Source organism: Oncorhynchus nerka, linkage group LG15 (assembly GCF_034236695.1).
Source record: "Oncorhynchus nerka isolate Pitt River linkage group LG15, Oner_Uvic_2.0, whole genome shotgun sequence".
Taxonomy (NCBI): domain Eukaryota; kingdom Metazoa; phylum Chordata; class Actinopteri; order Salmoniformes; family Salmonidae; genus Oncorhynchus; species Oncorhynchus nerka.
In genome coordinates this window covers 87,139,593-87,160,819 of record NC_088410.1, presented here as the reverse complement: position 1 = coordinate 87,160,819, position 21,227 = coordinate 87,139,593, and the positions used below count along the sequence as shown (strand labels likewise).

The window sequence follows — 21,227 nt, the reverse complement described above, 5'->3', positions numbered from 1 at the left end:
GTCTCTGAGCATGGAGGAGTCTGGTTCTCTGAGCCTAGCCAGCTGTTCATCCGTCTGCTGAGTCTCTGAGCATGGAGGTGTCTGGTTCTCTGAGCCTAGCCAGCTGTTCATCCGTCTGCTCTGCTGAGTCTCTGAGCATGGAGGTGTCTAGTTCTCTGAGCCTAGCCAGCGGTTCATCCGTCTGCTGAGTCTCTGAGCATGGAGGAGTCTGGTTCTCTGAGCCTAGCCAGCTGTTTATCCGTCTGCTCTGCTGAGTCTCTGAGCATGGAGGAGTCTGGTTCTCTGAGCCTAGCCAGCTGTTCATCCGTCTGCTGAGTCTCTGAGCATGGAGGTGTCTGGTTCTCTGAGCCTAGCCAGCTGTTCATCCGTCTGCTCTGCTGAGTCTCTGAGCATGGAGGTGTCTGGTTCTCTGAGCCTAGCCAGCTGTTCATCCGTCTGCTGAGTCTCTGGGCATGGAGGTGTCTGGTTCTCTTATGTTGTTCTTGTCTATAACTGTTCTGTACTCTGTCATGTATTTGTATGTTCTGTGTGGACCCCAGAAAGAGTAGCTGCTGCACACATCCTAATAAACTAAACTCATTATCTTCACATTGGCGACTGAACTGTGCTGTGTCATCATCGCCATCACGCCAATCATCCCTGTCTATTTACACTACACCACGGGAGGCTGGTGGCACCTTAATTGGGGAGGACAGGCTCATGGTAATGGCTGGAGCAGAATAAGTGGAATGGTTTGATTCCATTCACTCCGTTCAAACCATTATTATGAGCCGTCCTCCCCTCAGCAGCCTCCACTGCAGTACACAGATGGTAGAGGGAGAAACACCCAGAGGAAATATATATCCTGCTTGCCACTGGCACACTTTATTACAACACTACATTATTTATCATGGCACACAGCCTTGTCCACAGACACCAATATATCTCCCATATTAGCCATCCACACAGTGTAGATTACCTGGCCTCATTGGCCACCTGTCAAAACAACCCAATATTTATTCATTTAATCTGGTTCACTCAATCAAAGTCTCTTATGGCTAGAAAGACCCTTTAACGATTTATGATGAGATCTTTCATCATCACTGTAGATGCCCTTGCTTTGTCAAATCCTCTCCCCAGAGGTCCTTACACACAGCCATACCTCACTGCTCTAAAAAACAAATGTTTGATAGACTGTTGGCTGTACATTTGGTGATAATATGGGTTCTCCCTCCCTCCTCAGATTTAAACATAAGCCCTCTACCTCTGTGTCTGTTGCAATAACTGTTCCCTAGTACTGTGGTACATGCAGCCTCCTAGCTTTGCCCATAATGTCCCCCTCCTGTCCCCTCCCGCCCCCTGCAGGACGATGCCCGCCAGCTCTTTGCCCTGTCGGCTGCTGCTGAGGCGCAGGGCATCCTGCCCGACGACCTGTCCAAAGTGATCCGCCGCCTGTGGGCCGACAGCGGGGTGCAAGGCTGCTTCACTCGCTCCCGGGAGTACCAGCTCAACGACTCAGCCGCATAGTGAGTAGACATAGTGTGTTTCAATTATGAACAAATTCTTATTTACAATGAGGCCTAGCAAGAGGCCTCCTGTGGGACGGGGGCTGAGATTATAAATAAATGTAGGACAAAACGCACATTGTGATAAAAGACACCACAACACTAGATAAAGAGAGACCTAAGACAGCAACACAACATGGCAACAACACAACATGACAACAACACAACATGACAACAAAATGGCAGTAACACAACATGACAGCAACACATGACAACAACACATGACAGTAACACAACATGAGAGCAACACAACATGACGGCAACACATGGCAGAAACACAACATGACAACAACACAACATGACGACATCAGCAACACAACCTGGCAACAACTCAACATGACATCAACACAACATGGCAGCAACACAACCTGACAACAACACAACCTGGCAGCAACACAACCTGGCAACAACATGACAACAGCACAACATGACAACAACACAACCTGGCAGCAACACAACATGAAAACAACTCAATGACCTTCAATGTCAACAACTCCCTTGAAGGAGTGGTACGCTCAATGATTCTCAATATAACCCACCTCTCTCCATCCTCTCCCTCAATCCTCTCCCTGCACCTGCACACATACCCTCATGCTACCACAATACAAATAAATGTGACCAGGAGACCAACACCAGTTAGAGCTACTCTCTATCTCCTCCTGCTGCTCGTTGGAGACCAACACCAGTTAGAGCTACTCTCTGTCTCCTCCTGCTGCTCGTTGAGTCCAACACCAGTTAGAGCTACTCTCTATCTCCTCCTGCTGCTTGTTGAGTCCAACACCAGTTAGAGCTACTCTCTGTCTCCTCCTGCTGCTCGTTGAGTCCAACACCAGTTAGAGCTACTCTCTGTCTCCTGCTGCTCGTTGAGTCCAACACCAGTTAGAGCTACTCTCTATCTCCTCCTGCTGCTCGTTGGAGACCAACACCAGTTAGAGCTACTCTCTGTCTCCTCCTGCTGCTCGTTGAGTCCAACACCAGTTAGAGCTACTCTCTATCTCCTCCTGCTGCTCGTTGAGTCCAACACCAGTTAGAGCTACTCTCTATCTCCTCCTGCTGCTCGTTGGAGACCAACACCAGTTAGAGCTACTCTCTGTCTCCTCCTGCTGCTCGTTGAGTCCAACACCAGTTAGAGCTACTCTCTATCTCCTCCTGCTGCTCGTTGGAGACCAACACCAGTTAGAGCTACTCTCTGTCTCCTCCTGCTGCTCATTAACTTTTTATTCAACCTGGAAAACAAAAGCCTCTACTTTGCATACAGCTTAACAACTCTGCTTTGTCTGCCAATTTCCTTTTTAATAACATTACAAACACATTAAGAGAATGAGTTGATTCTTAAAGGTCGGATCACAGAGAAGACTGGGTGTTTACCCTGATGCAATCACAGTGGCAGTTAGATTGATTGGTGGCTTGTCTGTCTCATATCAGGTTTAATCAGGAGTGTGTAAAACCTCTGGCCAGCCTCCCATTAGACTGATGTATGATGGTATTGTGTTCTGATTGATGGGTACAGAGGAGGTCTGTGTCTAGATACTCCTCCTCTCTACTGCTCTCATCTCCTCTCCCATCTGCTGATGTGTGAAACCTGACATAATACTCCACAGGTAGCAGACTAAACTTAACGGTGACCGAACAGGCCCCCATTAACATAACAAGGGGCTGTAGTTGAGCGGGTTGAGAGCTTCAAGTTTCTTGGTGTCCACATCACCAACAGTCTATCATGATCCAAACACACCAAGACAGTCGTGAAGAGGGCACGACAACACCTTTTCCCCCTCAGGAGACTGAAAAGATTTGGCATGGGTCACCAGATCCTCAAAAAGTTCTACAGCTGCACGATCGAGAGCATCCTGACTGGGTGCATCACCGCCTGGTATGGTGATGTACTGGGTGCATCACCGCCTGGTATGGTAACTGCTCGGCATCTGTAAGGCGCAACAGAGGGTAGTGCGTATGGTCCAGTACATCACTGGGGTCAAGCTTCCTGCCATCCAGGACCTACATTGAGGGAAAAAAGTATTTGATCCCCTGCTGATTTTGTACATTTGCCCACTGACAAAGAAATGATCAGTCTATAATTTCAATGGTAGGTTTATTTGAACAGAGAGAGACAGAATAACAACAACAAAAATCCAGAAAAACGCATGTCAAAAATGTTATAAATTGATTTGCATTTTAATGAGGGAAATAAGTATTTTTTTTATTTACATATATTTATTTTTTATTTACATATAAGTATATTTTTTTGTTAGAGTACTAATGTTACCATCTCCACTACAACAACAAAATACTTAACTACATGTATTTTTGTCCTAGGAAACATTTAATTGAAATACTGTAGAATTCCATTCATTTCTATGGAGGCCTGCTCCTACTGAGGAGTGCCAATATGGACGACCGGAAGGATTCCAAACAGACATTACAATGAGCCAGTCCTCCTGTAGCTACTCCCACCAGCCTCCACTGCTGTAGAATTCCATTCATTCCTATGGAGGCCTGCTCCTACTGAGGAGTGCCAATATGGCCGACTGGTGGCGTCCAAAAACTTTCAATGGCCAATACATAGAATTAGCAATCCAGGGTTTATATACATCACTGGTCAGCAATCCAGGGTTTATATACATCACTGGTCAGCAATCCAGGGTTTATATACATCACTGGTCAGCAATCCAGGGTTTATATACATCACTGGTCAGCAATCCAGGGTTTATATACATCACTGGTCAGCAATCCAGGGTTTATATACATCACTGGTCAGCAATCCAGGGTTTATATACATCACTGGGCAGCAATCCAGGGTTTATATACATCACTGGGCAGCAATCCAGGGTTTATATACATCACTGGGCAGCAATCCAGGGTTTATATACATCACTGGTCAGCAATCCAGGGTTTATATACATCACTGGTCAGCAATCCAGGGTTTATATACATCACTGGTCAGCAATCCAGGGTTTATATACATCACTGGGCAGCAATCCAGGGTTTATATACATCACTGGTCAGCAATCCAGGGTTTATATACATCACTGGGCAGCAATCCAGGGTTTATATACATCACTGGGCAGCAATCCAGGGTTTATATACATCACTGGGCAGCAATCCAGGGTTTATATACATCACTGGGCAGCAATCCAGGGTTTATATACATCACTGGGCAGCAATCCAGGGTTTATATACATCACTGGGCAGCAATCCAGGGTTTATATACATCACTGGGCAGCAATCCAGGGTTTATATACATCACTGGGCAGCAATCCAGGGTTTATATACATCACTGGTCAGCAATCCAGGGTTTATATACATCACTGGTCAGCAATCCAGGGTTTATATACATCACTGGTCAGCAATCCAGGGTTTATATACATCACTGGGCAGCAATCCAGGGTTTATATACATCACTGGTAAAAACCCTTTGAAGTGATGTGTGTTGCCATAGAAATGTTCCCTTTGAGAAAAGTTGAGCGAAAGAGAGAGAGAGACGTATCATACACAAACACAGAACACATTGACTCTGTGGTCGTGCGTGAACCAAACAGAACCAATCCAGAATCACTGTTGTGCTAAAACACAACAACAGACAACAGCTGTGGTGTATCTGCTTGAGTGCCTCTGCTTGAATGTGTGTGTGTGTGTGTGTGTCTTGCCAATGTGTATGTGCCGCCCCTCATCATCATCATCATCATCATCCTGTGTGTGTGGTCCTCACAGCTACCTGAACGAAATGGAGAGAATAGCCAAATCAGACTACATCCCCACACAGCAGGACGTGCTGCGGACCAGAGTGAAGACCACCGGCATCGTGGAGACACACTTCACCTTCAAGGACCTGCACTTCAAGTAAGGGCTCTTAGAACAAACCTGAAACCTGAATAGTGTCAGTCTCTCTATCTGGATGACTTTCTGTATTGGGACAGGGGAAAACATGTTTCTTCCTGCCTGCCTGTCTCTGCCTGCCTGCCTGCCTGCCTGCCTGTCTCTGCCTGCCTGCCTGTCTCTGCCTGCCTGCCTGCCTGCCTGTCTCTGCCTGCCTGCCTGTCTCTGCCTGCCTGCCTGTCCGTCCGTCTGTCTGTCTGGTCTGACATGAGTCCACAGAGCGCTGCGCGAGGCTGACATCTACCTTCCGTCACAGCCTCACAGACACGTTGTCTGGGATGAACAATACATGGAGACAATGGATAAGAAAAGAGTCACCTCTTTATATCTCTGTTCTGTTGGCTGTAGCTATGGAAACTCATCTCCAGGAAAATAACAACAGAATGAATGAATGAATGAATGGCATAGAAATGACCACTGAGACATTTGGTTGAGGGAGAGAGATAGTGAAAAGAAGACATACTAAAATAGTGTTTGTTTCTTTTGTGTTACCTTCTCCATATTCTCTAGCAGTGTCTCTGTCTTTAGAGCTTGTGTTGTTCTCCTCACAAAGAGAAGAGCAGGAAGCCACTGAAGCTGCTGTGATTATCACGATCACCATAGACCCGGGTGCCTGGCGGGAGACGCATGGACCAACTCCCCGTTCTCCAGCTACAAAGTCCCTGCATTGGTTAGATACTGAAAGCCTCCAGGGCTATTGGTCTGATGCGACCACATTAGACACGGGTCATTCGTATACAAGAATGCACTCACCAGTGCTACAGTGTTAAAATCCATGGATGTGAATCTGAAGTAGTCAAATCAAATCAAATTGTATTTTTCACATGCGCCGAATACAACAGTGAAGTGCTTATTTACAAGCCCTTTAACCAACAATGCAGTTTAAAGAAAAATAACAACAAAAAAATAACAAATAAAAGTAACAAATAATTAAAGAGCAGCAGTAAAATAACAATAGGGAGGCTATGTACAGGGGGTACTGGTACAGAGTCTATGTGCAGGGGCACTGGTTAGTCGAGGTAATATGTACATGTAGGTAGAGTTATTTCAGTGACTATGCATAGATAATAACAGAGAGTAGCAGAGGGGGGGGGGGGGGCAATGCAAATACTCTGTCTAGTACACTCCTCTCACTGGGACTGTGAAGATACCAGTAGTGGGGCTGTAGGCTTCCCCAGTGTTTGTGATTTCATTGTGTAGACCAGTGAGATATCAGTATTGAAGGGTCCATGGTGATTATTTAAAGCAGCAGAGAACGCTACCTTTGTTCTACCTGCATCCTCTCTCCTCAGTTCCTCCAGTCTGGGTCCCATGGTGGACATTTCTGCGGTTTGGGCAGTGATCTTGTTCTCCAGTTCCTTTACTTTGTCCTTGTATAAATGCAGTTCAGTCTTAATTATGCTCCACTCTCTGGCCCATCACCTCTGTCTTCCGCTCCTCCACCTGGCTGTCACTGGCTGTCACTTTGGCTGCCATGTTCCTAAGCTCCATAATGTGAGATGTCAGCGCTTTGGTCCTTTTAGATTTTTGACATTACTGTCCATGCTCTCTCCTCATTTGCTGTGACCCTGTTCAAATCAAATGTATTTATATAGCCATTCTTAGATCAGCTGATATCTCAAAGTGCTGTACAGAAACCCAGCCTAAAACCCCAAACAGCAAGCAATGCAGGTATAGAAGCAGGTTAAGTAATATTGTTCTCTATGACCCATCCACTCTCTCCCTGAGTCCATTCCCCACAGAGGCAGAACAGCAACAGTCGCATTACAGCACACTACCCATTCTGAAATGAATACCTCAAACTAATGAAGCATACTGGACACAGTCCCTTTAAATGCACACTGGTCTTGGTGAACCTGTACATGGGAAATTAACATTCGTTCACAATGGAAATGTCAAGAACATTGCCAAAGACTGTGGATGATAACAGAATCCGGGTACAGATTATTCCATGCCAAGTCATTGCCATTTAGGTTGTTGACAGAGTCATGGGACAGTCAAACCTGTTACTCAGTTCTAAACTAGGTCATCTTAATCTTGTATGTCCTAGCCTGTGAATGCCCAGTTTGTTGCAGGTTGAAGCTTTATGCGGAATAGTGGATCAGCTCGATAGAATCTACCTTCACATCAATGTCCATTAACGTGTGATAGAAAGGCTGTGTTGTTGGCACTAATCACAGCTCAAGCAGGGGTATGACCTCAGCGCCTGCCTTCCCTAGAAACCAATGTCACCTCATCTGTGTGGTAGAGCCTCGTCATCTCTCTCCCAGTTCCTTTACCCACTTCTTCTGGTAGACACCTGGTGTAACAGTCTAATGTGTCTCCAGTGTTCAAGCGTCTGAACACTCAAGAGTAGAAGTCAAGCATCTCAGAGTAGAAGTGCTGATTTAGGAGCAGTTTTCCCTTTCAGATCAAAATGAATGTGATTGCATGGACAGAGGGGAACCTGATCCTAGATCAGCACCACTACCCTGAGACGCTTGATACATATGGCCACTGAGGGCTTCCTGTAGCAGTGTTGGCCCTGTAGTCTTTTATCACAGTCCAGCGTATCTAATGGATCTCTGTCTGCCTTTGTACTCAGAACAACCTCATGAAATGTTAATGCATAGCCTGAGATTGAATGTCACCCTCACTTTCTATCTTTCTTCCCCTTATCACGCTCTCTTTTTCTTCTCTCCTCTCTGTACTTCACCTTATCACGCTCTCTTTTTCTTCTCTACTTCTCTCCTCTCTGTACTTCCCCTTATCACGCTCTCTTTTTCTTCTCTACTTCTCTCCTCTCTGTACTTCCCCTTATCACGCTCTCTTTTTCTTCTCTACTTCTCTCCTCTCTGTACTTCCCCTTATCACGCTCTCTTTTTCTTCTCTCCTCTCTGTACTTCACCTTATCACGCTCTCTTTTTCTTCTCTACTTCTCTCCTCTCTGTACTTCCCCTTATCACGCTCTCTTTTTCTTCTCTACTTCTCTCCTCTCTGTACTTCACCTTATCACGCTCTCTTTTTCTTCTCTACTTCTCTCCTCTCTGCACTTCCCCTTATCACGCTTTCTTTTTCTTCTCTACTTCTCTCCTCTCTGTACTTCCCCTTATCACGCTCTCTTTTTCTTCTCTACTTCTCTCCTCTCTGTACTTCCCCTTATCACGCTCTCTTTTTCTTCTCTACTTCTCTCCTCTCTGTACTTCCCCTTATCACGCTCTCTTTTTCTTCTCTACTTCTCTCCTCTCTGTACTTCCCCTTATCACGCTCTCTTTTTCTTCTCTACTTCTCTCCTCTCTGTACTTCCCCTTATCACGCTCTCTTTTTCTTCTCTACTTCTCTCCTCTCTGTACTTCCCCTTATCACGCTCTCTTTTTCTTCTCTACTTCTCTCCTCTCTGTACTTCCCCTTATCACGCTCTCTTTTTCTTCTCTACTTCTCTCCTCTCTGTACTTCCCCTTATCACGCTCTCTTTTTCTTCTCTACTTCTCTACTCTCTGTACTTCCCCTTATCACGCTCTCTTTTTCTTCTCTACTTCTCTCCTCTCTGTACTTCACCTTATCACGCTCTGTTTTTCTTCTCTACTTCTCTCCTCTCTGTACTTCCCCTTATCACGCTCTCTTTTTCTTCTCTACTTCTCTCCTCTCTGTACTTCACCTTATCTTTTCTCTCTTTCTTTTCCGGTGTTACTACCTTCATCTCTCTCTCCACCCTCTCTCCCTCTTTACCCTCATCCATCTCCCCGTCCTCTCTCTCCCTCTTTACCCTCATCCATCTCCCCGTCCTCTCTCTCCCTCTTTACCCTCATCCATCTCTCCGTCCTCTCTCTCCCTCTTTACCCTCATCCATCTCCCCGTCCTCTCTCTCCCTCTTTACCCTCATCCATCTCCCCGTCCTCTCTCTCCCTCTTTCTCCTCATCCATCTCTCAACCTCTCTCTCCCTCATTATCCTCATCCCTCTCTCATTGCTCTCTCCCTCTTTACCCTCATACATATCTCCACCTCTCTCTCCCGCTCTCTCTCTTTCCACTCATCCCTCTCTCCACCTCTCTCCTGCAGGATGTTTGACGTGGGCGGCCAGCGCTCAGAGAGGAAGAAATGGATCCACTGCTTTGAAGGAGTCACAGCCATCATCTTCTGTGTGGCGCTGAGTGCTTATGACCTGGTGCTGGCTGAGGATGAGGAGATGGTGAGGAGGAAGAGTCACCTATCTTATCCACACCTTGGAAATAGACAATATTTCTGTGATCCACACATTATCAACTGGTCATACGTATACTGGTCATCTGGTACCAAAACACCCATATACTTTACATATTATAAAGCAAATATTACTTCTCTACATTTTGTTTAACAAGATATGTGCACTGGAATAGGCTATTAGATCGATTTTATTATTTAGGGGTGTACGTGATATACTACACACACTGCTTACTGAAGTGTGGGTTGATGACTTAACCTGTGGAGTGGTTCAAGCTGCTTAGATAGCATCTAATTTCTGTGCAACGAGCCATTTGTTTTCCTCACTGTGGTGTCAAGCACCCAATCAATACACCACTTATGTAAGTACAGGACAAATGCTTGATGGGAGGAACCATCCGACCTCACAGACACTGCATTTTGTGAGAGTGTAACAATTTGATCCCACATTAATTCAATAGTCTTGTTGATATGCTATAGCTCACAAATTCTTAGGACCAAATAGGCCGTTGGTTTACTTCTATGGGAGTTCACATGTTTTACTTCCTTTCAGTCCGTCCTTCTTTTATACAGAACATACATTTATTTTTAACAGTCTGCTTGAACAATATGTTTCCTCTCACCATAGACACATTCACAAAAGACATACTGTACCACTACCCTATACAGCTAGATTTAAAATGAGGCGTTACTGCCCCCTTGTGGCAACCTCTGTTTTATCCTTAGGTTGATGTCTTTGGATGTGATGTGACCAATTTTGTATTTATTTTATTTAACCTTTATTTAACTAAGCAAGTCAGTTAAGAACAAATTATTATTTTACAATGAAGGCCTACCCCGGCCTAAACCCGGCCTAACCCCGGCCAAACCCTCCCCTAACCCGGACCACTCTTGGCAAATTGTCCGCCGCCCTTTGAGATGTATTTATACAATGGGTGGGTCTAATCCTGAATGCTGATTGGTTAAAATTGCATTCCAGCCTGTGTCTATTCCACAAGTTACCACCGGCTAAATCTATGACGTTAAAATGCCTACTTAAAATGATTTACTCTGTTCCATCTAACTGCGCAAACCACTGTCTCATCAGTCCAGCCAGGCAATTTATAAACTTGACATCCACTATAAAAAGCATCTAGACATTAGCTCACATTTCTTTTAACCTAACATTTAGTTTCAAACAGCAGAGATCTGTATAAACCTGCTGTCTGTTTCTCCGACATTTGCAACATTGTTTCAATATTCAAATTTGATCTCCAGCTGTCTCATAGTAATGAATGTGTCGGGAGTTGGGATGAGACAGACAGGCATGCAGCGTTTCTCATCCAGTCTAAATGATGAATCAGCTGGCATCATTTTTATGAATATATACAAAGAAATGTCAATTGAAAACAGGTCAAACGAAACTTAGTGCGGTTAGTCTTTCCAGCTTCAGATTGAAGTAATTGTGTTAGCTGTATTGTTGGCTAGCTCCTCTGAACAACAGTGTCCTATTGAGAGAGCAGATTTTCTATACCAGGCAAAATCGCACCTCATTAGCTCATTGTTATAGATGTATCCAAATAAATGTCACTAGAAAACGGCTTAAACAAATTGAAATGCTACTGTTGTTATTCTGGGGCACTGTTTGACGTGACTGTATGCTATCTTTAGTTGGCTAACTAGCAAGCAAGGGATAAGAACTTTGGCAGCCGGTATGGCAATGGAACATTTAGAACGGACAACTGGGTCCATAGATACAGAACAAAAAGAACCGAACCGATAGAACAAACGACCAGCCGGCTTGGGTATCAACCCTAGATTTGTGTTAGGACTATATCTTGTGGAAGGATGAAATAGTATGAATAAAATAATCAAATGAATGTTTTTAATGATAATATGTAAATCATTATTTTAATATGTTGGTAACCTGTTGTATAAAAGTGATAATGCCCTTGGAGGATATAATGGCACGGTTTGTGGCCCTCGACTAACAACACCTGTGCCAATATTTCCTCCAAACACCAGCTTTTCATGCATTATTAATTAAATAAACCCTTGCTGATTCTATGTATTGGCCATTGAGAGGCTTTGAAGCCACCGGTCGGCCATATTGGAACTCCCCAGTAGGAGCAGGCCTTCATAGGAATGAATGGAATTCTACAGTATTTCAATTAAATGTTTCAAGGACAAAATTACAAGATTTAGGTATTTTATTGTTGTAGTGTGGACAGTAAATATTTGTAATCCAAATACTTTAAGGAAAATGCTATAGATGTTTTTATTTGTATGTTTAGATCACATAATATACATTAAAAGTATGTGTTAAGGTGTCTGTAATAGAATACATGTGTCAAAAGGTTATGTAAATGCTTTCTATAGCTTCCTAAATATTTGTTTTACTATTGTGGGGAGTGCCAAGATGGAGGCATAGTGGCTTCAACACAACGCTCCTTATCAGTCATCTAGTGTATATATACAGTTGAAGTCGGAAGTTTACATACACTTAGGTTGGAGACATTAAAACTCGTTTTTCAACCACTCCACAAATTTCTTGTTAACAAACTATAATTTTGGCAAGTCGGTTAGGACATCTACTTTGTGCATGACACAAGTAATTGTTCCAACAATTGTTTACAGACAGATTATTTTACTTATAATTCACTGTATCACAATTCCAGTGGGTCAGAAGTTTACATACACTAAGTTGACTGTGCCTTTAAACAGCTTGGAAAATTCCAGAAAATTATGTCATGGCTTTAGAAGTTTCTGATAGATTAATTTACATAATTTGTGTCAATTGGAGGTGTACCTGTGGATGTATTTCAAGGCCTACCTTCAAACTCAGTGCCTCTTTGCTTGACATTATGGGGAAATCAAAATAAATCGTAAGACCTCAGAAAAAAAATTCTAGACCTCCACAAGTCTGGTTCATCTTTGGGAGCAATTTCCAAACGCCTGAAGGTACCATGTTCATCTGTACAAACAATAGTATGCAGATATAAACACCATGGGACCACGCAGCCGTCATACCACTCAGGAAGGAGACGTATTCTGCCTCTTAGAGATTAACGTACTTTGGTGCGAAAAAGGGGGAGGCTTGCAAGCTGAAGAACACCATCCCAACCGTGAAGCACAGGGGGTGGCAGAATATGTTGTGGAGGTGCATTGCTGCAGGAGGGACTGGTGCACTTCACAAAATAGATGGCATCATGAGGGAAGAAAATGATGTGGATATATTGAAGCAACATCTCAAGACATCAGTCAGGAAGTTGAAGCTTGGTCGCAAATGGGTCTTCCAAATGGACAATGACCCCAAGCGTACTCCAAAATTGTGGCAAAATGGCTTAAGGACAACAAAGTCAAGGTATTGGAGTGGCCATCACAAAGCCCTGGCCTTAATCCGATAGAAAATTTGTGGGCAGAACTGAAAAAGCATGTGCGAGCAAGGAGGCCTACAAACCTGACTCAGTTACACCAGCTCTGTCAGGATAAATGGGACAAAATTCACCCAACTTATTGTGGGAAGCTTGTGGAAGGCTACCCGAAACGTTTGACCCAAGTTAAACTATTTAAAGGAAATGCTACCAAATACTAATTGAGTGTATGTAAACTTCTGACCCACTGGGAATGTGATGATAGAAATAAAAGCTGAAATAAATCATTCTCTCTACTATTATTCTAACATTTCACATTCTTAAAATAAAGTGGTGATCCTAACTGACCTAAGACAGGGAACTTTTACTAGGATTAAATGTCGAGTTGTGAAACACTTAAATGTATTTGGTTAAGGTGTATGTAAACTTCCGACTTCAACTATGAATAATTGTACGTGACCCAGTATTTCTCCCCATCTATCTGTCTACCAGAACCGGATGCATGAGAGCATGAAGCTGTTTGACTCCATCTGCAACAACAAGTGGTTCACAGAGACCTCCATCATCCTCTTCCTCAACAAGAAGGATCTGTTTGAGGAGAAGATCACACGCAGCCCCCTGGCTATCTGCTACCCCGAGTACACAGGTAGAGAAGCCTTCCAATGTGTCTGTAGGACTGTAACATACAGCAGGTTGAAGTGCAGTCTGACAGAGAAATAGTGTAGTTGTGATTGTTGATGCTGTAGTTATTTCAGCAGCAGTAGTAGCTCTAGCAGCAGCAAATTGAAACAGTGACATAATATTGGGGGCAGAGTTTGGGGTGCCTTGTTAGAATTCGTCAGCGCCGTCTCTACCATCCGTTCTATTGGCAAACTTGCAATCCCTGGAGAATAAACTGGATGAGTTCCGTTCGAGACTATCCTACCGATAGGACATTTAGAAACTGTAATATTTTATGTTTCACCGAGTCGTGGCTGAAATACGACACGGATAATATACAGTTGGCTGGGTTTTCCCGTGCATCGGCAGGACAGAACTGCTACGTCCGGTAGGACGAGGGGTGGTGGTGTGTGTCTATTTGTCAATAACAGCTGGTGCGTGATGTCTAATATTAAGGAAGTCTCAAGGTATTACTTGCCTGAGGTAGAGTACCTCATGATAAGCTGTAGACCACACTATCTACCAAGAGAGTTTTCATCGATCTTATTCGTAGCCGTCTATTTACCACCACAAACCGATGCTGGCACTAAGACTGCACTCAGCGAGCTGTATAAGGCCATAAGCAAACATGAAAATGCTCCTCCAGAAGCGGCACTCCTAGTGGCCGGGGACTTTAATGCAGGAAAACTTAAATCCCTTTTACCTCATTTCTACCAGCATGTCACATGTTCAACCAGAGGAAGAAAAAAACTCTAGACCACTTTTACTCCACACACAGAGATGCATACAAAATCTCTCCCTCGCCCTCCATTTGGAAAATCTGACCATAATTCTATCCTCCTGATTCCGGCTTACAAGCAAAAACTAAAGCAGGAAGTACCAGTAACTCGCTCAATACGGAAGTGGTCAGATGACGCAGATGCTACGCAACAGGGCTTTTTTGCACAGACTGGAATATGTTCCGGGATTCAGCCAATGGCATTGAGGAGTATACCACCGTAGTCACCGGCTTCATCAATAAGTACATTGACGATGTTGTCCCCACAGGGATCGTATTTACATATCCCAACCAGAAGCCATGGATTACAGGCAACATCCGCACTGAGCTAAAGGATAGAGCTGCTGCTTTCAAGGAGCTAGACACTAATCCGGACATGTATAAGAAATCCTGCTATGCCCTCAGATGAACCATCAAACAGGCAAAGCATCAATACAGAACTAAGATTGAATCCTACTACACCGGCTCTGACGCTCGTCAGATGTGGCAGGGCTTGAAAACTATTACGGACTACAAAGGGAAACCCAGCCACGAGCTGTCCAGTGACGCAAGTCTAGCATAGGGGCTAAAAGCATTTAATGCTCGCTTCGAGGCAAGCTACACTGAAGCATGCATGAGAGCACCAGCTGTTCCGGACGACTGTGTGATCACGCTCGCCGTAGCTGTTGTGAGCGAGACCTTTTAAACAGGTCAACATTCACAAAGCCGCGGGGCCAGATGGATTTCCAGGACGTGTACTCAGAGCATGCGCAGACCAACTGCCAAGTGTCTTCACTGACATTTTCAACCTATCCCTGACCGAGTCTGTAATACCTACATGTTTCAAGCAGACCACCATAATCCCTGTGCCCACGAAAGCGAAGGTAACCTGCCGAAATGACTACCGACCCGTAGCACTAACGTTGGTAGCTTTGAAAGGCTGGTCATGGCTCACATCAACACCCTCATCCCAGAAACCCTAGACTCACTCCAATTTGCATACTACCCCAACAGATCCATAGAAGACACAATATCAATCGCACCCCACACTGCCCTTTCTCACTTGGACAAAACAAACTCCTATGTGAGAATGCTGTTCATTGACTACAGCTCAGCGTTCAACACCATAGTGCCCAAAAAGCTCATCACTAAGCTAAGGACCCTGGGACTAAACACCTACCTCTGCAACTGGATCCTGGACTTCCTAACTGGCCACCCCAGGTGGTAAGGGTAACCAATAAAACATCTGCCAAGCTGATCCTCAACACGGGGACCCCTCAGGGGTCCATGCTTAGTCCCCTCCTTTGCTCCCTGTTCCACCACAACTGCGTGGCCACGCACGACTCCAACACCATCATTAAGTTTGCTGCTGAGACTATAGTGGTAGGCCTGATCACCGACAGTGACGAGACAGATTATAGGGAGGTCGTCAGAGACTTGGCAGTGTGGTGCCAGGACAACAACCTCTCTCTCAACGTGAACAAGACAAAGGCGATGATTGTGGAATACAGGAAAAGGAGGGCCATCAACATTGATGGGTCTGCAGTGGAGAGAGCCGAGAGTTTCAAGGTCCTTGGTGTCCACATCACCAACAAACTATCATGCTCCAAACACACCAAGAAAGTTGTGAAGAGGGTCATGATAACGCCTTTGCCCCCTCAGGAGACTGAAATGATTTGACACGGGTCCCCAGGTCCTCAAAAGGTTTTACAGCTGTACCATCGAGAGCATCCTGACCGGTTGCATCACCGCCTGGTATGGCAACTGCTTGGCATCCGGCCATAGGGCGGCACAGAGGGTAGTGCGTACAGCCCAGTACATCACTGGAGCCAAGCTTCCTGCCATTCAGGACTTCTAGGCGGTGTCAGAGGAAGCACCAAAAAAATGAGCAAAGACTCCAGTCACCCAAGTCATAGACTGTTCTCTCTGATCGCATGGCAAACGGTACCGGAGTGCCAAGTCTAGATCCAAAAGGCTCCTTAACAGCTTCTACCCATAAGCCATAAGACTGCTGAACAGTTAATCAAATGGCCACCCGGACTATTTACATTGACAGTCCAGTCACACATCACATGTTATAATGCTTGTTTTTTGTTGACCATTTTAACCTCTCGCTACTCAGGAGCCAACAAATACGATGAGGCAGCCAGTCACATCCAGACCAAGTTTGAGGACCTGAACAAGAAGAAGGACACCAAGGAGATCTATACCCACTTCACCTGTGCCACCGACACCAAGAACGTCCAGTTTGTCTTTGACGCCGTCACAGACGTCATCATTAAGAACAACCTGAAGGACTGTGGTCTCTTTTAGAGGCAGGGCCAGAGGAGGCGGGCCAGAGGAGGAGCTAAGGTGAGCACAAAGATTATGGAAAACCAAACAGCTAATCCAATGTTAGTGATGTCTCTTTTGGTCACTAAATGGCCATGTTAAAATTATTTAATAGTCAATATGGTAATTAACTGCACAATTTTGTGACATAGCAAGATTTTATCCTGTATTTTAAGGATAGAGAATGCAATTGTCTGAAGATGGTCCCGGACCATCTGACAAAAAAATAAAAGGGGACAGTTTTATGAAAAAGCTTTAAATAAAGGTTCAAATCCAGGCATACATGAGGTGTGATTTGTTTTCTGGTGGTTAGATTGACTTGGCACGACTGCATAGATGTGACACATTTTTAAAACCATGCATGTCTTACCTGTAAAAATACACAAACTGCACATCTCATCTTTAATTTACATCTGCTCAGCCATATGTCTGGGGTAGCTGACTTTTCCTACCTATGTCCTCCAGGAGTACAGCCCAGAGAGCCTGCTGCCTGGAGGAGAGAGGGAGAGAGTGGGCAGACACACCACCATCACAGACACACTGTACTGGCACTTTTCTATATGGAAACAAACATAACAGACTGAGATGTTGGGGGAAAAAGCCTTGCAGAATTATTCCAACAATCACCGATTCTCAACCGTCATGTCCTCCTCTCCCGCTCGTGTTTTTGTTTATTTTCTTTGTTTGTTAGATATTTCATTTGATAGGTGTCTCTTTTGTTAGTGATATCTGGCAAGTCTAAATTTGATCTCACATTTATAATTTTTCGCTTGTATCTTTACTGTTTATAACTATTATCAGAGGTTAGAAATGCATTCACTTTATTTTAACAGATGTCTGCATTTTATGAAACTTTAAATTGCATTAAGCTTATTTTTCTACAGGGAAACAAGCATGGAGAGAAAACAAATTGTGAGGAATTTTTGGGGGATATTGTTTACATAATGCCAACAAGGTTTGGGATCAATTTCATTTAAATTCCATTCAATTCAGAATGGAAATCAAATTCCAATTTCAAATTGGATTTTCAATTTTCTTCATTGAAAACCAGTGAAGAGAAATGGAATGTCAATGTACTTCCTGAATTGGCTGGAATTTAAATCAAATTGACCCCAACCGTGATGCCAACATTTTTCGCTGTATAATATTGCTTATCGTTCTGCATGACTGTCCATAGATGATCATAGCTGTATTTCTGTAATTCTCACAAACAATGCAATATTCCTTTAGAAAATAATAACAAAAAGTTAAGAAAAAAGTATCAATTTTGAAGATAAAAGATTTTTAAACAATATTTAATATACATGTGCTTTCCTAACATTATTTGTTTTTCTTTACGTTTTTTCTGTTTCAATCCATGTCTTTTGCAGTATGTTTGTGCCTTGATATCTGTTACTTGTAGAGACTTGCTTTCTCCATAGTGTGAATTAGGGCTATTTCTACTCCCATACTATTCCCATGACTGATCAAGTGGTAAAATATAGATCACAATAATGGCACAGAAATTAACAATGATAGTCTTTTGGTAAATATTAAAATGGTTTAAATGTCCTACTATTGTTTAATTTAAATAAAGTTTTAATTTAAATAGTCAGTTTCCATCCTCCTGGCCTGTCTTTAGGGTTATATACTTTTCTACATATTCCACTGTAAAAATGTAATTTAACAGCGAATAACATTTTATTGGGGTCTTAAAGGTAAGTAGTACACCCCGTAAGGTACAAATTGCACAGCCTATTGTAGATACATGTAAATTGGACTGTACCGACCATCAAAACAACACTTCATCCCCCATACACATACACTAATCCTATACTTGAGAAACTGACAAGGGGGGGCTTGTACATTCAAATGTGCAGCTATGTATATGATCTGCCTAAAGTAGGGAGCTATCTATACAGATAGTGATGGTGAGTGAATGTAGCCTACAGGAGGACATGTACATTCTTGCTCTTTCTAATAAAGTGATTGGGGGACAATGTAACAGTCCAGCTCCAGCATTTGAATTGTAAAACCGCCTATTAGTCAAGAATACCATGAATGTTGTAGTCATTGGCACAACAATAGACTCCCCCTAACAGCCAAGGCAATCATTCACTCAGGTAATTCAGAGTGGAAAGGTGATGTGGGTAGTTTGAGGGTTCATGCTGTGTGCAGTTCCATAGACTACCAGATAAATCCACAAGGTGGTGTTCATGTGTCTCTATGCACTTCACATGTAGAATCGCACCAACTCACCAGGTGAGACATTTCACTATGTTAGAAATAAGGGGATTTCTTATTACTCCTCTATAGTGAAATACAATTGATGCATAAAATAGGTATGTTCTTCAAAAAAGCATCATGCTAAACTAAACATTTTACATTGGCAGGGGTGAAAGTATATTTCATTTCTTACCGGTAAAGGAGAAACAAGTGGACGCACAGAGTAGCCTACTCTGGTGGCACTGACAACGAGATCAATAAAAACGATGTTATCTGATCTATATAATCGGCCTACGAAAAGGGGAGTCACAAATACAATATGACGTCCATCTAACCTGGCTAAGGAAATTATTGTCCAAAAACAAACGAAAGTGGCACTGACCCAATGATACGGACAATGAATATGCGCACTCACCCGGGATATGGCGGATGTTCTCTGCGGGGTACCAATAAGATAGGATACTGTTCGCTCAATTAAGTTAATAATGTTGATAACTAAAAAGACAGACTGGAGTTGTTTCATTGTCATCTCTTTACATCAATAGTCATTTGCTTTCCAGACAGAGCAGTAAAGTACCTTATAGAAGTTGCACACGTGGGGAAATGTTGGCCTTTTATAAAAGCATTTCATGCAATTCTACGTCATTTTACTTAACTGGAGACGTATTTTTTAATACCGTACAAATGTTCGAAATGGCAGTCTACTTTGACACTGACAAACATAATCTGAGGTGGCTAAATTATCGGCTTTCTCGTGGTGTAGTAGGCTATTCGGAATTATTAAATTTATTTCTGAAGACAGCAGTAATTATATAACATTTGCAAATGTATTTTAATGTATCATAGGTGCTGAAGTTAGTTCAGAACCCTTCGCGTGGCTATGATTCTATAAGGAAATAAATGAAGTGCAACGCTGAACAGATGAGAGTTGCAGGCTCATGTCTATCAGAGTAGAGAGGGGGAGATCTCATTCAAGCAGCACTGGCGCGCTTCTCACACAACCAGGACCACGTGTTGATCTCAAACAGGTAGAGACCAACCAAAATGAACTCTTTGAATACTAGGCCCGGTCTGAAAATCTTTTTTTTTTTTTTCCACATTACGTTTATTTACGGGGGCGGGAGAATGAACTAAGAGGCAACTCGAATGAACTTTTATTATAATTTTTAATTTGCAAAAAGTGTACATTATTTTTCATGCAAGGAGAGGTACCGGATCCGGTCAAATAGGTTCCAGAACAAAACAGTCCAAAACTTATAGGTACAGGATCCGGCTCAAATTAAGCACTGTCTATTTAGTAGCAAGTAGACAGCCTATCAATCTTCTTTCTGAACCCCTGCCACACATCAGAACACTCTTTGTACACTGTGGCACGTGCAGCCACACAGACGCACGCAATCAAGGAGGGTTTATAACGAATATATCCTAATCATCACAATTCACAGATGTACACCTATACTATATATTTTGTTTGATGCTTTGCCACTACAATAGGCTATTATCATGTACCTAAAGAAATGGTTGGATTTAGCTTTAGACCGAGGTGCGCGGAGATGAGTGGCGGAGACCAAGGCGCGCGTGGACAACAGTGGATGCATCAATTCAAGCTATAAATGTAGGTCTAATGACAATCGAAGAATATCATTAGAATACGCGTAGGTGTTTTATAACAGATGTCTCTTTCCATCTATTAAATTGCGGGTGCACAGTGCACTGTTGGAGTTCGTATGCTGAAATTATTTTGTAAGTGAAGAATGTGCGCGGGTAGCCTACAGAAGCGCCGTTGTTAAATTATTGTTTGACAATCAGACGAAAAGGTCATGACTGGTTGTGTTTCTGCCACATAGGCGGCGTGTGCATAAGGCTAAGCTTCCCCTAAAGTATATTTAATTAAATTGCCAAAAATATATTGCCTAATTAGCGTACTCCTGTTTATACAGAAATAAATACGATCACTCAAAATAGGCTACACCAGAGAGCATGATTTGGCCACAGAGGATCATTAGCTTCTTCTTTTTTTAAGGCTGTGGATTGTTTTAAATCGCGTTGCCTACAGTTGGAAGGGCCCGAGTTTTGGAAGCGCGCCCTGTATTGCCTAGTGTGAGACAACTTCTGAACAACGTCGTCTCCACCATGATTGACACATGACTAAAATATCAACAGTGTAGCCCTGGTAATGGTTTTAATTCCGCAGATAATAAATGATATATTCTCAGGTGAGGGAGAAGTGTGATGTATTGACACGGTGTTTAGGTCTGGGGTCGTGTTTCAGGCGCGTTGCTATTGGCTGGTTCTGTGATGCGCGCCGTTGACTGGCTGCGGAG

General features: G+C 43.4%; 1 protein-coding gene across 2 annotated transcripts in view; it reads left to right on the top strand.

The window, feature by feature from the left end:
• gnai2b (guanine nucleotide binding protein (G protein), alpha inhibiting activity polypeptide 2b) overlaps positions 1-18,292 on the top strand; it is a 111,504-nt gene extending 93,212 nt beyond the window's left edge. For both annotated transcript variants that reach the window (XM_065001996.1, XM_065001995.1), the window contains exons 4-9: positions 1,345-1,505; positions 5,253-5,381; positions 9,457-9,586; positions 13,443-13,596; positions 16,490-16,719; positions 17,164-18,292. In XM_065001996.1, coding sequence (XP_064858068.1) covers positions 1,345-1,505; positions 5,253-5,381; positions 9,457-9,586; positions 13,443-13,596; positions 16,490-16,680 — 765 coding nt within the window. In that variant the 3' untranslated portion in view covers positions 16,681-16,719; positions 17,164-18,292. The remainder of the gene's footprint in view (positions 1-1,344; positions 1,506-5,252; positions 5,382-9,456; positions 9,587-13,442; positions 13,597-16,489; positions 16,720-17,163) is intronic.
• The last annotated feature ends 2,935 nt before the right edge of the window (positions 18,293-21,227 follow it).